This window comes from Capricornis sumatraensis, chromosome 19 (genome assembly GCF_032405125.1).
Source record: "Capricornis sumatraensis isolate serow.1 chromosome 19, serow.2, whole genome shotgun sequence".
NCBI lineage: Eukaryota > Metazoa > Chordata > Mammalia > Artiodactyla > Bovidae > Capricornis > Capricornis sumatraensis.
In genome coordinates, this window is record NC_091087.1 from 72427755 (window position 1) to 72445365 (window position 17611).

Genomic DNA, 17611 nt, shown 5'->3' on the forward strand with positions numbered 1-17611 from the left:
GCCCGTGTGCCGTCCTGTGGGGGCAACGTGTGCCCAACGCGCGCGGGGTACCTGTGCCCGTCTAGCCAAGAGTGGCCCGCGTGCGCGAGCGGGTTTCCGGGACACCGCAGTGGTGGGGGGCGGCCCCGCGAGGGGCGGGGGTCACAGGGACTGGCCGGCGCCGGCCCCGTGCGCGCGAAGGCGGGGGCGAGGGGCGGGGGCCGCGGGGGGGCCGCGGTACGAAAAGGGCGGCGCGCGCGGCGGCGGCAGCAGCTCGGCGGCGGCAGCGGAGAGCGCAGCGCGCAGCCCGGTGCAGCCCTGGCTTTCCCCTCGCCGCGCGCCCGCGCCCCCTTTCGCGTCCGCAACCAGAAGCCCAGCGCGGCGCCCGGAGCAGGTCCCGCGCCCGCGCCGCTCCCGGGACCGCGCCCCCGACCGCCCCGCGATGACCGCGACCGCAGCCCTCCTGCCCGTCCTCTTGCTCCTGCTGGCTTTCGGCCGCAGTGCCCATGGTGAGCCCCCCGGCGGCCCGGCTCGCGCCCCCTCTGGGGAAGCCTGCGACGCCTCCCCGGCCGCCCGGTGCCCCGCGCGCCCCGTCCCGTGCGCCCCGACTCCCGCCCGTCCCGCCTAACCCTAAGCCCCGCGCCGTGCCTGCCTCGCCCCCTGCCACCCTCGCATGCCAAGCCCGCCCCTGGGGTCCTGGGTGGGGGGCGCGGGGAGCGGGAGGGGTATGGGACCCCCGGCCCCTTCCCGCCCAGCAGAAGTGGCGCTCGCAGGGGGCCGGTGCGCAGAGCGGAGGTATGGAGAAACGAGGTGATGCTGGGGAGCCCTCTGTGAAAACGCTCTGGGGTGCAACTCTGGGGGGGGTCTCTGCGTGTGCGCTCGGGGGCAGGCCTATGGGGGCTGTGGAGGGTGACTGCCGTCGTCGCCCCAGAGTCCCAGCCGGGAGCACAGGCCATGCCCCTCCCGCGTGGCGCTGGTCTAGGCGAGGGGCTGCGACACTCCTGTCTGCGGCGGCCATCTGTCCGTGACGCAGCATGCCCCCTTCGCGCAGGGCCCCCCCCCCCACCACTGCGCCAGTGGTTATGGGGGGGCTGTCTGAAAAGCTGCTGAGAGTTAAAGTAAACGCACACAGTAGGTGCCTATTAAAGTGTTAGAATCTCTAAAGGGTGTCAGAATTGCAGTCTTGTCCGCAAAACCCTTGTTGGTCTTTTTAATATCAAGCGCCTGGGGTGGGGAGTTTGACCTGGGTGCCTGGCTTCGCTGGGATTAACCTTTGGAAAACTCAGACGCCTTACCTGTGAGCCTTCCAGGTGGACCTGTCTGAGCTTTCCCAAGCTGAATCCCTCAAAAATCTGTCCCCCGCCCCACCTTTAGCTCACTTTGTAACACAAAGTGAGGGTTTGGCCCAGTCCCTTGGGGTCAAGCTCTTTGGGTTTGCTGTCTCCTCATCTCTGCCCTGGAGGGCCTGACGTTTGTTGTTTCTCTGAGGGACGCTGGGTGTCTGACCGGGCCCCGGGAGCTAGGCAGTGTGCTGTGATGACCCCAGACCCAGGAGCAGGCGGGGGCTTTCCCCTGGGTGGCTCTCGATGGCGTGCCTGACTGTGGGCCAGGCGGGTAGAGCCCCTGTGGGGCGGAGGCTGCCTCCCCGGCCTGTCGGGCCTCGTGCAGCGAATGGCGTAACCTTTCTTGTGCCCCAGGAGCTGAATGCTTCCCGGCCTGCCACCCTGAAAATGGATTCTGCGACGATGACAGTGTGTGCAGGTAATGGAGGGGCTCCCCAGAGGCAGCTTGTGGCGGGGACGGGTAGGGGGGGCGCAGGGCAGAATTCTGAGGAGCTGTGACGCAGGCAGAAAAAGTAGGGGCCCCTGGACTGCAGCTAACAGCGCCCTCGCCCCCACAGAAAACCAACCAGTGGGGGAGGGGGTGGGGAGGAAGAGGACCGGGCGTCTGGGGATGGGGGGGCGAGGGGGTGGACATGGTGCCACCGGCTCCTGTCTGTTTCCTCAGAGGTGGGGGCGGGCAGGAGAGCCTCTTGCAGGGTGAGACCACTGCGGGCCACTGCGGCAAAAGGCAGCTCTTCCCCTGGCTCCTAGGGCCCCCTCTGCCCAGCCCCTCAGCTCATCTCGAGTCTAAGCTCTCCCGCTCAGGTGACTGGTGTTGGTGTCCTGCGGCCCACCGGCCTAGCACCGTGCAGAGACCCCCTCCCCGAGCGCTCTCAGTTCCGCAGAAAGCCACCGCCACTCCCTCTCCACCCTTGTCCCCCCCCACTCACGTGTCCCCATCTTTCTCCCCCACCGACCCCCGACAGGTGCCAGCCTGGCTGGCAGGGCCCCCTGTGTGACCAGTGTGTGACCTTCCCCGGCTGTGTGAACGGCCTCTGCGTGGAACCCTGGCAGTGCATCTGCAAGGACGGCTGGGACGGGCACCTCTGCGACCTAGGTGGGCACCTGCCCCTGCCCTCCCCGTCCCCAGCCCCCTCCTCCCTGCCCAGTGGGGTGGCGGCTGCCTCCCCTCCCCCTATGGCCTTCGCCCAACACACCCAGCAGTCTGGATGGTAATGACCTGTGTATCTGCTTCCCACTGGTGCTGGGGGCTTCTTCACGGGGAGGGGGCACTTACTGCTGCTCACCCAGCAGTGGGGAAGGCACGGGGGTGGGGGGCGGCGGGGGGCTGCCCGTTGAATAAAGAGTCCCAAAAGGAACACGCCACACAAAGCTGAGAGGGTGGGGACGGCAGAACTCTGTCCTGGGGGAGGGGGGGCGCTGAAGCTCAAAGAGGGGAGGGTCGTAGAGCCAATAAATTCACAGGCCAGGCTACTAAGGGTGCTGCAACACACAAGCAAACAGACGCGGAGAGGGTGCTGGGTGCTGAGCGCTGGGGCCAGTGGGCACCGAGTCAGGACCACCAGGACGGGGCTGGGGGCTGTGCTGGACACGAGGTCAGGTGTCGGGGCTGGGGGGTGGCAGGTCGGGAAAGGCTGAGAAGTAGCTCAAGTGCAGATTGGTGTTATCGTTGATTTCATTAATTTATGCCATCTTTGCCCTCCACTACCCTGTGAGCAGTGGACAGTTGGCTGTCACTGCATTTTCAGGCTGCAAAATGTTCAACCGAGCCCATTCTTGTTTGGCAAAACCTGCCCTGAAGCCCAGGCAGACCAGGGTCCTCGAGAAAATTCCCCCGGTGGTGTAGGCAGCTGCCATACGCCAGCGTCTGCAAAGACGCCTGGTATCAGGAGGGAAACTGAGGCTCGGGGAAGCAACCGGGTCTGCTCATGACTCTTAGGAAGTCAGGAGAACAGCTGGCTGGCTACCAAACCCCACCCTCCGCCTCCAAAGTGGGTTCATTCTCATCCGGGGGGGGGGGGGCAACGCTTTCCTGGAGAAAACCCGAAGAACTGTAGTGTTACCGTCCCGCGAAGCTGGGCAGTAGGCTTCCCAAATCCCCCAGCATGCGGGTCTTTAAAGCACCCTCCCCCACCCCCGAACGATGCAGGTTTTTCCCTACAGCTGGCTCAGGCTCTGGCGAGCAGGGCTCGGCTCCCTGCAAGAACCTCTGAGCAGTTTGGGGGACCCAAGGGGGTCCCAGAAAAGCCACCATTGGGGATCAGGGCTTTTTAGCCCGGAGCGCCACTCTTTGTGATATCTAAGCCCGGGACCCTGCTGTGGAGTTTCCCAGACAAAAGGTCCCTCCCCACTGGGTCAACAAAAGCCTGGGGTGGCTGGGTCCAGAGGAAGCTGCCCTCGGGTGGTTCCTGGCCTTCTCCCTTTTCACCCGTCTTTGAGGCTGTCTCCGCCACAGCTGCTGCCCCCCAGGCAGAGACCCCCAGCCGCTCTCCCCTTGTGGCAGCTTAATCCACCCGACTTTGGGGTTGGAGGCCCTGGAGGGAGGGGGGAGAAGGTGAACTGATCTTCGGCTCACGAGGCTTGACACTGCGGGAGAGGAGTGGGTGATCGCTAGCTCTTGCGCTCACACGTGAGGTGGGAGCCTGGCGCTCACGCCCAGGGCCTTCCCATAATGATAAATCCTCTGTGGTCCCCTTGTGCTAGCCAGACTCCTCGTGTGAGCTCTGCACAGGCCCTCGCCTGGCGTGCGGGGCTTTTCCTTCCTGACGGACAGCCATCCCCTCTCCCTGGGAGGATGCAGGGCTCTTGAAAAGAGCGAATCCATCTGCTGTGTGTGGTGTGTGGCCGCAGCCCCCGGGGACCCCCACCCAGAGCTGCCCCTCAGTCGCCGCTGTGTCTCTGGCTGGCCCTGGCTCTCTCTTTGGCCCAGGGGGCAGCTCAGATGGTGGAAAAACCCAAGGGGAAAGGGGGTCTCAGACATGGGCCGGGGAGAAGCCCTCCTTTTTTAAGCAGGGAAAGTGAGGCATAGAGTCCGGGGCGGTGGGGAAGAGGAGCAGCTGGCTGAAGGTGGGTGCAGAAAGGGTCTCTCTCCTGTCAGAGAGCTCCCGCCCTGGGCCCCCCTTTGTTCAGCCCGTCCCTGCCTTGCTGAGCCCCGAATAATGATGTGTGCGTGACGGGAGGTGTAAAAAGGCGGTGGAAATATACCAGTGTTCATGGAAACCCGTGCTGACAGGCGAGCACTCAATAGCTCTCATTTCACTGCCTTCAAAAGATGCAACCTTTTTTATCACAGACCCCCTTAGTTCAGAACCTGAGAGCAGACAGACCACCAGGAGACGGAGGCAGTGCTGGGGCTCAATCAGGTTTCCTGATTGCCGACAGGGGGCTTTACATCTCATTTCCTCCCCCACCTCCCCGCTCCCCTTTGATGGGAAAGTGTTCAGGGGCAGGTGATGTCTCTAACAGTTGGGATGCACTCACCCCTCCACCTCCTGGGCACCAGGGGCCTCCTCAGACAGTAGAAACTGGTCTGCAGCATTAGGGGGAGGGGAGGGGTCCGCAGTGAAGGTCAGTGTTGCGGAACCCAAGAGGTGACCTGGTGCCGGAAAAAGGGCACAGCGGGCCTGGGTGAAATCTTGGTGAACGGCCGTGACTCTGTGTCCTCGGCCTCCAGAGTTGTTTACTTAGGTCAGGGTCCTGGGGGAGTCGCAGCGCTCCCTTACTGAGGACCCCGCTGGGTGACCTTGGACAGTGACCACAAGCAGGGAGTCTGGGCTGCTCACACAGGCTCCCCGCCGTGACCAGAGGGAGGGGTGTCTCTCTCTCCTTGCCCCCACCCAGGATGCTCTCCTTCTAGCCTCTGCGCCCCCACCCCCGCCACCAACCTCACCTCATCTCCCTGGTTTTCTCTCCCCCTCCAAGACATCCGGGCTTGCACCTCGACCCCCTGCGCCAACAACGGCACCTGCCTGGACCTCGATGACGGCCAGTACGAGTGCTCCTGTGTCCCCGGGTTCTCGGGAAAGGATTGCCAGGAAATGGACGGGCCCTGCGTGGTGAATGGGTGAGCATTCTCTCCCTGCGGATCTGATAAAACGCTGCTTTCGAGCCCCGTTTCCACCCCTTAAAGACCCTTTCAGCCTAACCCAGGCGGACCTGTCGGCGGACAAAAGACCGAGGAAGTGCTGCTTCTGCACCCTGCGGGGGGGCTGCCCCCGCGACCAGGGTCTTTATGGGGGACTGTGTCACTTCCATCATTTTTTCCCAAACAATCCTGAAGGCGATTTCATATTCCCCTGACGTCCCCAAGCCCTGATGTGTCTGAATGACAGTAGATTGGGGACTGTGAACCCGAGCCCCAGCGGCATAATTTTCTAAAGGCAACGTAACAAGAGATCCGAGTTCGGCAGTGCCCGAGGCTGTTGGTGAAACCCGCTCTCCGTACCTTAGAGGCGGCTTTGGTTGGGGTGGGGGGGATGGTGGGCGGCAAGCTCTGCGTTTGGGTCTCCTGGGATGTACGTCTTAGGAAGTGGGGAGAGGGGGCTGCGGCCAGCATAGGACAGGCGGGAGGGGAAGGGAGAGGGAGGTCCGGCCCCCAACTACCCCCATGGGGAGGGGCCTCTGGGGCATGGGCACGGCAGATGGACCGGTCCCTGGCCTCTCTGGTGCCCCCCTGATCAGACTTCCCAGCAGCTCAGCCATTTCTGGTCCTCAGCTGCTCAGCAGCACTGCCCTCCTCACCCTCTGAGGAGGGAGTTTAAACGGAGGCCAGGGAGGTCAGGCGAGAATTCAGGGCAGTCTCCAATCCTAGGCCAGTGGCTGTGGGTGGGGGGTGGGCGCCCCTGTCTCGTGAGGAAGCCGAAGTGTAAGTCCCTTCCAGGGACGGCGCAGAGAGCCCCCAGAGCCACATGGGCCAGGAACCATCATTCTTGCAGCATTCTAAAAATCAGCATTCTAGGGCTGATTCGTGTTGATGTGTGGCAGAAAACAGCAAAATCCTATAAAGTAATGATCCTTCAATTAAAAGTAAATATTAAGAAAAAAAAAAAGATCAGGGTTCAGGGTGAGGTCGGAGGACAGGGGTGACCACCGAGCTCCGTTTCTGCTTCCTGGCAGGAAGGGGAAATACGGAGCGAGACCTTTAAAATATTTTGCTTTCCTCCCTAACAGACTTGAGCCCGTCTGTCCAAATAGAGCCTGGGGTCCTTGAAATTCCTCCAGAGCCCGGCTCCCCTCGCCCTCACCCTTGCAGCAGCAATGCTGATTCCTTGCGCTCTGAGCGCCTTTCTTCCCCGGAGTTTCGGCATTTATCAGATGACAAAGGGTCTGCTCGTTTAAAAGCACTTACATTAAATGCTCCGTGTGCTCCGCTTTGAGCAAACAGCTTCGGTCTGCAGGCTGCACTGGGGTGAATGGGCCACTATTAACCAGCCAGGCCTAGATGCTGCTCCTGCCTCGCAGACAGAGCGCGGATTTCTTTCACTCTGAGAGTCCCCAAGGGTTTCCTGTACAATAGCCCGCAGGCTCACTCCTCGGAAAATAAAATTAATAATAAGGGGCTGGGGGCGGTGGCCGCGGCAGAAGGAACTGGGGGATGCCCTGCTTGGCTCCGCCTTTGTGGCCTGGGGGCGGAACTAAGGGGAGGGCGGGTATCACTAACTTTGCCTCTCTCAGCCTCAGTTTCCCCACCTGTCCAGTGACTTAACCGTCATGCCTCTGGTCGGAGAGGTGGCGTAAGAGGTGGGAGAGGAGATGGGCATCATGGCATTGGAGGTCAGGCATGTTCCAGGTTGGCGGCGTGATGGGGGTGAGGTGCCCACCCCATCTCGGATGGCCCAGGAGCTCCTCACAGTCAGGGGCTCCTGGTGCCGGGCACCCACTCCCCACCCCACCCTGGGGCCTCCCTGGCTGGCACTCCCTCACCTCGAGCATTCTGAGCACCTGCCCTTTGGTTGGGCCCCAGGAGGTTTGCGGTGTGGCACGAGGGGGGAGCAGGGCACGCCCCCCCCCGCCTCCCACCGCAGCCTTGCTGTCCTGGCCCAGCGCCCGAGGGCCCTTTACCCTGTGCCCTGTTGCGCTGCAGCTCGCCCTGCCAGCACGGAGGCAGCTGCGTGGACGATGAGGGCCGGGCCCCCCACGCCATCTGCCTGTGCCCCCCTGGCTTCTCGGGCAACTTCTGCGAGATCATGACCAACAGCTGCAACCCCAACCCGTGCGAGAACCAGGGCATCTGCACCGACATCGGGGGTGACTTCCGCTGCCGCTGCCCCGCCGGCTTCATGGATAAGACCTGCAGCCGCCCGGTGAGCACCTGCACCAGCGAGCCGTGCCTCAACGGCGGCACCTGCCTGCAGCACTCCCAGGTGAGCTTCAAGTGTCTGTGCAAGCCCGCATTCACCGGCCCCCGCTGTGGCCGGAAGCGCACGGCGGGCCCCCAGCAGGCCCCCCGTCTGCCCAGCGGTTACGGGCTGACCTACCGCCTGACCCCCGGGGTGCACGAGCTGCCGGTGCCGCAGCCCGAGCACCGCGTCCTGAAGGTGTCCATGAAGGAGCTCAACAAGAGCACTCCGCTCCTCTCCGAGGGACAGGCCATCTGCTTCACCATCCTGGGCGTGCTCACCAGCCTGGTGGTCCTGGGCACCGTGGGCATCGTCTTCCTCAACAAGTGCGAGGCCTGGGTGTCCAACCTGCGCTACAACCACGTGCTGCGCAAGAAGAAGAACCTGCTGCTGCACTACAACAGCGGGGAGGAGCTGGCCGTCAACATCGTCTTCCCGGAGAAGATCGACATGACCACCTTCACCAAGGAGGCCGGCGAGGAGGAGATCTGAGCAGCGTCCCCACCGGCCCCCCTCTTCTCGGGGTCCCCGCAGAGCCCCCTGTCTCTCTGTGCGGTCTGTTCTTCTCTTTGTGGTGGAATTTGCTCTCCTTTGTGTCAAATCTGGTGAACGCTATGCTCCCCTCTCCTGCCTTTGCGCTGCCGTGTGTGTGTGTGACCAACGTAATTGCCAGATGAATCCTCTTTCTCTCTTCTTAATGCATGATATAAAAAATAATAATAATAACGATAATAATAATGAGAATTTCATCTTTAAGTGAGTAAGACAAATAAGTATGTTATTCTAAACTCTCAACCTAAAATCAAAAAAGACCAAAAAAAAACATGGCAACAGTACCAGGGCTCCGTGCCGACGCCCCCTCCAACAAGGGGTGGGGTCTCGGCCACGGGGTCCTCGTGAAACCGTTACGAGTGCTGTACATGACCACCCACTGTGAAAAGGGCTAAAATCTCTTTCGTTCGTTAATTCTCACGCACCACTCCCGACTCGCACTCATGTCAACACCGCAAAGCTTTAGATCTTCCCAATTGACTTGGGATTTTAGCAGAGTGCAGCGGCCGTGTGTCAGGCAGAGAGAGAGAGAGAGCCCCGGGTTGGCTGCTGGGGGTGCTGGGACCTTGTCCCAGCCCTGCCACTCACTCGCTGTGTGATCCTTGGCGAGTCCCTTTCCCACCCTGGGCCACCTCCTCCCCCCCACCTCCAGGCGGGGGCTTGAACACCATGACCATCAGGGTCCTCTCTTGCCCTCAAAATCTGAATTAGGAACGAGGGAGTGATGAACGAAAACCGTTCCCCTAAAAAATTAGGATCCGATGAAGACTAAGTCTCATCCTGGGATCCGAAGGTTTTGGCCTATCCTGGATGTACACTTGATGTATTTGAAATGAATTTTGACTGCATTTCTCAAAGTGGGGAGCCTCCTGGCCCATTGCCCACCTGGAAACGGTTGCCCCCTTTGAGTCCCAGTGTGCAGTCTGGGGCTGACCCCCTTAGGCAGCCCCCTCCCCAACCTACCCACCTACTCAAGGCCCCAGCAACTGTGCCTGCCTCCGACCCTATAGGTTAGAGATGTCGCCCAGCAATTTAAGTGCATCTTGAACCGCAAGTGCCCCTGGTGTGTCTGAGCAGCAACACAGCCCTCACCAAGGTTTTTCACAGTTTGGTGGAAATTGTCGCTTGTGGGGCATTTTCTAGTTCTGTGGCCATGGAGGTACCAGACCAGACCACAGCATGGATTTCATTTGTGTTGCTGAGTTAACTACCCTCAGATCCCCAAAGACCTAGCCAGCTTCTGAATGATAAACTTTGCCTTCTTTTTTTTTAAGAAAAAAGAGCATCTATCTTTTGTGCAAAAGTAAATGGGACAGAGTTCTGTTTAGCTTTCCAGCTCTCAGAGTTGGGCAGCTAAACAGCCCTTGGGTACCAGTTAGAAATATTTTGCTTCTTGAATTATTAAGATAGGAATGTATATTCTTAGCTTATTGAGTATTACCTGCCTTGCTTACCTTGCTAAGCCAACGTCACCTACGTCGTCTCTGTCATTCGAATCACTCACATGCATCCACACGCGTCACCAACTGTCACATGACCACCAACCTCATCACCCGTCAGCCACCGGTTTACCGCCCCCAGCCCCTTGTCATCCTGTTTCACAGCCCGACCCTCATCTCCCCCAAGCTCCCCAGTTCTCACCTAAGACATTGTCCCCGTCACTCCAGACTTTGTCATCCCCAGCCCGAGCTCCCCTGATCACCTGCACCCACACCCTACAGTCCCGATGCCCTCCCCGGCGACCACCTCCCACCCTCACCCCAAACCCTGTCAGCCCTGCACCCTCGCCCCCCTTGTCCCCGATCCCAAGTCCTCTTCCACCCCCAGCTCCAGTTACTGCTCCACCCCTCCCCTCCCTGGCCCTCAGCCCCAGTCTCTACCAGCCCTCACCCCAACCCCCTCTACCTACCCCCCACCCAAGTCGTCGGAGTCACCATCTCATCTCATTTTGAGTTTGTTTTAAGAGATAAAATTTTAAAAAAGACAAAAAAAAAGAACTGTTGGCTCGGATGGGCGAGGGTCTGGCACCCCCGCCCAGCCTCTCTCTCTCACGTGAGACCCCTGATCGAGTCAGCTGACGGTTCTGACCCTCAATCTCCCCTCGCGCCAAATTCTAAGATTGGACGCAGCGATCAAATTTCTCTACTCCACACTTTCGACCTCTGTGTTGTAGAGTGCAGCCATGTCCCCTGACGACAAGGAAAAGACCCCCCCTCACCCTACCCACTGCCTATCCTTGACCAGTTCCTCACCCATCCATCCTTCATCCACCATCCATTCAATCAGGAAGCATTTCCAAGCACCTGCTGAGTGCAAGGCAGTGTGCAGGGAGCTGAGGACGCAGGATGAGGGGCCCTCTGGGAGGGGCCCTCTGGGAGGGGCGTGGACACACAGGCGTCCCCAGGGAGCCTAGCGCAGTGCAAGTAAAGCAACGTGGGAGGGAGACACCCCCCTCGCAGCCTGACCATCTCACTTGCCCACGTGACACCCTCTCTTACCAGCACTCGATGAGGCCGCCCCACCCAAATTCCACAGCGCCTCTCACACATCCTGCGAGATCAGAACCAAGTCAGCAGCCTCGCCACGGTCTTCACGTCATGCAGAAATTGGTCCATTCCATCCGCTATGGGGTAACCAGATTCTGCTGAGAGTGTTGGGATCCTTGACTGCCCATCCGCACCTCGTGTGTGTTTGGAGTAGTGTGTAGTTTACGCCAATCCCGGGGAAGCTCAAAGACAGCCATCGGAGACATGGTCCCTAGTGTGGTCCCCAACCTGGGGGAGGAGCAGGCGTGATGATCTTGTAACTGAAAAATTTCAAACATGTCAATGATGAGCTCTTTTTAGCTTCCCCGTCTCTGCAGCCAGACATGCAAAAAAAAGTTTTGTTTATTGAAAAAATAAACAAAAACCAAGGGCTACCTCATGTGTTTCTCCAGTTTATTGTGCGCCGGGCTATACATGTCCCTCCCCGCTGGTGGTCTCTGACCTGGACAAAAGGAGTCAGTCTTTGGAGGGCCCTGCTCTGGCCCCATCCAGCCCTTCCCATGCGGCCGAGGAGGCCACAGGCCTCCCAGCCCACCCTCTGGGGCCTGGAGCCCAGGAATTTCCTCAGTGATCCCACTCCCAGGGCACTTGGGGGCCTCTTCCCTGGGTCTGATGGCTAGCTGTTTGCCGGCGGTGTGCATGGAGCTGGGGCGTGAGGAGTGAGGGGTTCCACATGGGAATGCTCAAGTCCCCTCGAAACATAGCTGAGGGCTGGCTCCCCCCGGCTACCACATTCCAGCGGAGAACTCCAGAGGGTCTGAAAATTCCATGCTGACCCCAGGCCTTCCAGGACTTAGAGAAAGTAGGATTGCCCAAGTGAGGGAGCAGAGCAGATTTGAAGGACACTTGGGGGCTTCCCTGGTGGCCCAGAGGGTAAAGAATCTGCCTGCAATTGAAGGGGACCCCAGTTCAATCCCTGGATGGTGAAGGTTCCCTGGAGAAGGGCACGGCTGCCCACTCCAGTCTTTTTGCCTGGAGAATCCCAGGGCCAGAGAAGCCTGGTGGGCTACTGTCCCTGGGGTGGCAGAGAGCCAGACGCGGCTGGGTGACTCACGCTTTGGAAGCTTTTAAACGTTGCGCATCAGGTCTATTGGCCCCAGGTGTTCCTATGACCTGGGCGCCACTCATGACCAGGGGGATTTGCCTTTCCTCTGGTCCCAGGCCTCAAGTTGCAAGCGTGTCCACTCAGGTCACTAAAACTACCCACGAGAGATTTTAGAGGTGAAGTGTCCACCTGAGAGGGGTCGGCCAGAGTCCCCCTCAGGGGCACAGGAGACTCAGTCAAGGCCCTTATCCTTGCTGGCCTGGCAGATGGCCTTGGGGTGGGGTCTCCTTTCCACACCCTTTTTGAGTCTTTCCTCCGCCAGGTCCTTGCCTCCACCCACCCAGCTGCCCCGCCTGGCCCCTGGGCATCCCCGAGGGTCCTCCTGGCTTGGTCCCACCTCTCCCCTCCATGCTTCGTGGGTCTCCTGTCTGTCCACCTCCCATTCAGCCGGGCAGGGGGCGCTGGGTGTCTCGACATTGCGGGAACACAGAAGCGGGACGGCTAGAGCCGTGTAACCTCAGAGACGGATGCTATTCCAAGAACCGTTAAAAAAAAAATAGGGTGCCAATGTTGAGACTACAAACCTAGAAGCTTCTATGAAGGATTTTTCTAGGAAAATAGTAATGACCACAATTCCTCAATTTGGCCAGCAGGAATGGAGCTGGGAGAAGACCCCAAAGTGGCCGAGATCTGTCCCCTGACTTGGGGTGCAGCACATTTGACCCTTTGACAGAACAGGGCAGGCCCACAATAGAGATGGTCCTGGAGCTAAAAGAAAAAAAAGGATGGAGATCTTTTCTTTCTTCCAAGCTAAGCGAATCCCAGTGCTAAAGCCTCGCCAAGCTAACACTGTTGAGTAGAGGAGGGAAATCTTTAACATAATAACAAAACAAGTAAGTATAGTTTTTAATAAAACTCATGATCAAGTAGAGCGTTTTCTGGAAAAACAAGTCGGGTTTCATTTTAATAAATGTTTCCGTAGATAGTGAACGCCGGCGTGTCCAGGAGGGAGGAAACCGTGATGGATGAGCAGAGTGGCTGTGAGCCAAGCCGGGGGTCGGGCAGGTGACCTGGGAGGAGAAGCCAGCCAGCCTGCGGGACTGGCCCCCTCCCGCAGGGCTGCGGTGGCTGATGAGCTGGCTCCGCAGGGGCGAGGGGGGCCTGGGGTGCCGTCAGGGGAAGGGGCTGGGTTGCTGTAGCGGGTGGGGTGTGGGCTCAGCGCCGGGTGGTCCCAGCTTTGAGGGCCCGAGGATGGGGGAGTCCTAGTGGTGGGATGGGTGGGGGTCCTGGCCAGGAGGGATGGTTGCCCTGGGGGGCCTCTGCAGGGTGTCCTAGGCTCGGGCAGCTGGCCAAAGAAAATATCCTGCGGGCTCCAAGGGGAGGAAGAGACAGGATCTGCACGTCCCTGCAGCCGGGCGGGAGCTTCCTGCAGGAGACAGAGGAGGTGGGCTCCGGGGGCCCAGAGCAGGGTCCCAGCACCCAACTCCCCCCAGCGTCCGGCCCCTGGGTCTGGGAAATGTCCACTAAGCCACTTAGAATCGATAAGACACCTCTGATTTGGCTCTGGGACGGTCTTCCCTTCAGCGCCTCTCTCCCACTACTGAAGAAGAAAGCGTTGGCCTGCGTATCACCCTTGCAAGACCCTCCTCATGGAGCTCATGGGCAGAAGGAGGGGGAAGGCCAGCCCCAGGCCCCAGCCTGGGGAAAGAAATTCCCAGCTAACTCCAAACTGCTGAGGGTGCAGCCCTGCTCCATGCATCCCTCCAGATGCCGTGGTCTGTGACCACGGCAAAGGTGCAAGAGTGGACCAAATCGCAACTCAAAATATAGGCAAAAAAAAAAAATCCGTTCAATAGATGCCAGAAGGAAATTGACAAAATACATCTTTGATTAAAAAAATAAGCCAACTAGGAAACAAAATGTGCATCTCCTTAATGTCATCAAGAGCTTCTGTCTTAAACAATGTTCGGTGTCTTAGGGCTCAAGGAAACCCAAGGGCAGGTAAAGTCATGCTTTTTGCAGCAGGAAGAGGCCCTGGCTTTAGAGTCAGAAGGGCCTGGCTTTAACCTTGGTGTCCTAGGGGCCACCTACTCTCTATATGTCTACTTCCTCACATGTGAAGGAAGCGCTGGCCACCAGAACAAAATACCATAAATACCATAGACCTGGTGCTTTAAACAACAGACAGTTATCGTTTATTTCTCATGGTTCTGGGACTGGGAAGAGATCAGAGTGTCAGCATGATAGGATTCTGGTGAAGGCTTGCAGATGGCCGTGTCCTTGCTGTATTCTCACATGAGGCGGGGGTGAGGGAGAGAGGCAGAGAGGCAGAGACAGAGAAAGAAGAGCAAGACCCAGCTCTTTGGTGTCTTCTTAGGAGGCCGCTGATTCCGTTACAAGGCATGGTGGTGCCAGTGGTAAAGACTCTGCCCGCCAGTGCAGCAAACATAAGAGGTGTGGCTTCAATCCCTGGCTGGGGAAGATCCCCCACAGGAGGGCATGGCAACCCCTCCATATTCTTGCCTGCAGAATCCCATGGGCAGAGTAGCCTGGCAGCCTATAGCTCGTAGGGACGCAAAGAAGGACATTAATGGAGCAACTTAGCATGCATATGTGTGTGTGTGTGTGTGTGTATATATACTGGCCTGAGTAGTTAAGTCCAGTGTTACAAGCATACTAATTATCCCCAAAATTAATTTATAAGTTTAAAGCTATTTATTAACATTAGAGCCATTAGACACTATGGTTTTAAGGTTTATCCTTCAAAAAGTGAAGCAGTAAAAACAATTTTAAAAATTGTCAGGGAACAAGTTGCATCAACAAATGTTAAAAGCAAAAGCGATAAGAGTGAAAACAGTGCGTCTTGCATGAAGCAGACACATAATATTGGTGTGATGAATAAGGGATTAAAGCGATGTATGCATGGGTGATAGCTTTGAAGGAATCTAATCTCCAGCCTCACTATCTTACTTACAAACATGGAAACAGATCAAAAGAATAACTAGCCTGAAGTTTTCAACTTTGCCCCTCGGGAGACATTCAGCAATGTCTTGAGACCGTTTTCACTGTCAAAGTGGACTGGCGCTGCTGGCGCCTAATAGGCAGCCACCAGGGGTGCTGCTAGACAGTGTTCAAAGCCAGGGACAGCCCCCACCACAAGAACTATTTGGTCCCAAATGTCAGTGAGGCCCAGGTTGAGAAATGATGCCTAAAATGGTAGGGCAGGAAGGGGACTCTTATGAACAAGAACACATGACCGTGTCTACAGCGTTAACACTGTGTTAAGGACGGTATTCCACACCCCCCAGCTTTACTGAGATACAGTTGGCATAGAACGCTGGGTAAGTTGAAGGTGCATAATGGGATAATTTGATATCCCTTTACTTTGGAAAGTGATGACCCCAGTACAGTTAGTTAACACATCCTTCTCCTCACATAATTGCCATTTTCGGTTGTTGTTGTAACAGAAACATTGAAAGTTTACTCTCTCAGCAAATATCAGCTCCACAATGCAGTTCTGTTAACTACAGTCACTGCGTGTGCACTGATGGTTTTGGAGTTTAGTCACCAAGTCATATCTGACTCTTGCGATTCCATGAACTATAGCCTGCCAGGTTCCTCTGTCCATGGGATATTTCCAGGCAAGAATACTGGAGTGGGTTGCCATTTCCATTTCCACTGGATCTTCCCTATCCAGGGATCCCACCCAGGTTTCCTGCTGTGCAGGCAGATTCTTTACCGACTGAGCTAGATCCCAAGAACTTGTTTGTCTCGTAGCTGGAAGTTTGTAACCTTTGGCCTCCATTTCCTCACTTCCCTCAGCCCCTGGAAACCAGCAATCAAGTCTCTGTTTGTATGGGGTCAGCTTTCTTAGGTGTCATATATACAAGTCATACATTATATGCCTTTCTCTTACTTCATTAACTAATGTCCTTAAGATTCATCTATGTTTTCACAAGTGGGAGGGATTCCTTCTTTTCATGGCTGAATAATATTCCATCATGCGTGTTTGTGTACACATATATATAAACATCTTCTTCATCCATTCATCCTTTGGTGGACACTTAAGTCATTTCCGTGTTTTGGCTATTGTAAATAATCCTGCAGCGAATGTGTGAGTTAGTTGCTCAGTCGTATCTGACTCTTTGCGACCCCATGGACTGTAGCCCACCAAGCTCCTCTGTCCAAGGGATTCTCTGGCAAGAATACTGGAGTGGGTTGCCATGTCCTTCACCAGTTATCTCTTTCAGACGGTGATTTCATTTCCTTTGGATATATACCCAGATACGGGATTTCTGAATCATGTTCATTTTTTTTTTCCAATTTTTTGAGAAACCCCTATGCAGTTCTCCATAGTGGCTGCACCAATTCACATTCCCACCCACGGCGCACAGGAGTTCCCCTTTCTCCACATCCTCACCACATTTGCTATCTCTTATCTCTTTGATAATAAGTGTGAAGTATGGTAATATCATCATCTCGTGTAACTCACTCAACAACCCAAGAGGTAGATAATATTATCTTCCAGTGCTACAGATAATTAAACCCAGGCTCAAAGAGGTAAAAACATGTGCCCAGGATCCTCTGCCTGGAGAGGGGTTGAGCTAAACCCAGCATCGGCTCTCTAAACATTTATGCCAATTTTCTTTCCACTACCCAATCCTCCCTTATATTTTGAAAAATAATGTATTCCTAATTTTATTAGTGTTAGCAACTGTGTTTCCCTGGGAGTTTCTGGGAGACAGGCAATCTCAGTCCATCACTCCTGGAGCTCATCAGGAAGAATCTTGAGCAGAATGCGTTCCCAGGCTTTGCCATTTCAGGATGGAGTGTCTCTGCTCACCTCCTTGTCCACTCACTCACCAACGATGGGATAACTCATCTGCCTCTGATGTCTCCTCCTGAGCCCCGCTCCCCCGCCACCTAATAGCAACTCTGCAAGTTGTAGATAAGAAGGGAATCAGGATGGTTTGCTGTCATTATTATCAATCATAACAATACCAAACTAGTCTTAATGCTAAGGCACTATATTCAGCCCTTCATGTTTTAAAAGAAATTTTACTGGAGTATAGTAGATTTCCAATGTTGTGTTTGAACCTGAAGCTAACACAACATTGTAAGGCAGAGTACGTCATGGGAAATGCCTGCCTGGAGGAATCACAAGCTGGAATCGAGACTGTCAGGAGAAATATCAACACCCTCAGATATGCAGATGATACCACTCTAATGGCAGAAAGGGAAGAGGAACTACAGAATCTCTTGATGAAGGTGAAAGAGGAGCGTGAAACAGGTGAGTTGAAACTCAACATTCAAAAAACTAAGATGGCATCCAATTCCATCGCTTCATGATACATAGAAGGGGAAGAAGTGGAAGCAGTGACAGATTTTGTTTTCTTGGGCTCCAAAATCACTGTGGATGGTGACTGCAGCCATGAAATTAAAAGACACTTGCTCCTTGGAAGAAAAGCTAGTACAAACACAGAGTATTAAAAGGCAGACTTGTGCCAACAGGAGTCTGTGTAGTCCTAGCTATTGTTTTTCCAGTAGTCATGTACAGACGGGCGAGTTGGACCATAAGGAAAGCTGAGTGTCGTAAAACTGGTGCTTTCCAAATGTGGTGCTACAGACTCTTGAGAATCCCTTGAATAGCAAGGAGATCAAACCAGTCAATCCTAAAGGAAATCAACCCTGAATATTCATTGGAAGAACTGTTGCTGAAGCTCCAATACTTTGCCCAGTTGATGCAAGGAGCCAGCTCATTGGAAAGGACCCTGATACTGGGAAGGCTGAGGGCAGGAGGAGAAGGGA

The 17611-nt window shown here is 56.3% G+C and overlaps 1 protein-coding gene across 2 annotated transcripts; it reads left to right on the top strand.

The window, feature by feature from the left end:
* The first annotated feature begins 421 nt into the window (after positions 1-421).
* DLK1 (delta like non-canonical Notch ligand 1) lies at positions 422-8152 on the top strand. 2 transcript variants are annotated; one of them, XM_068991474.1, is made up of 6 exons: positions 422-488; positions 1677-1740; positions 2288-2418; positions 5244-5385; positions 7405-7684; positions 7904-8152. In XM_068991474.1, exons 1-6 carry the CDS (start codon positions 422-424, stop codon positions 8150-8152), a joined length of 933 nt encoding a protein of 310 aa, XP_068847575.1. The 2 variants fall into 2 exon arrangements, with proteins under 2 accessions (XP_068847575.1, XP_068847574.1); XM_068991473.1 differs by having other exon boundaries at positions 7405-8152.
* Positions 8153-17611: the final 9459 nt, after the last annotated feature.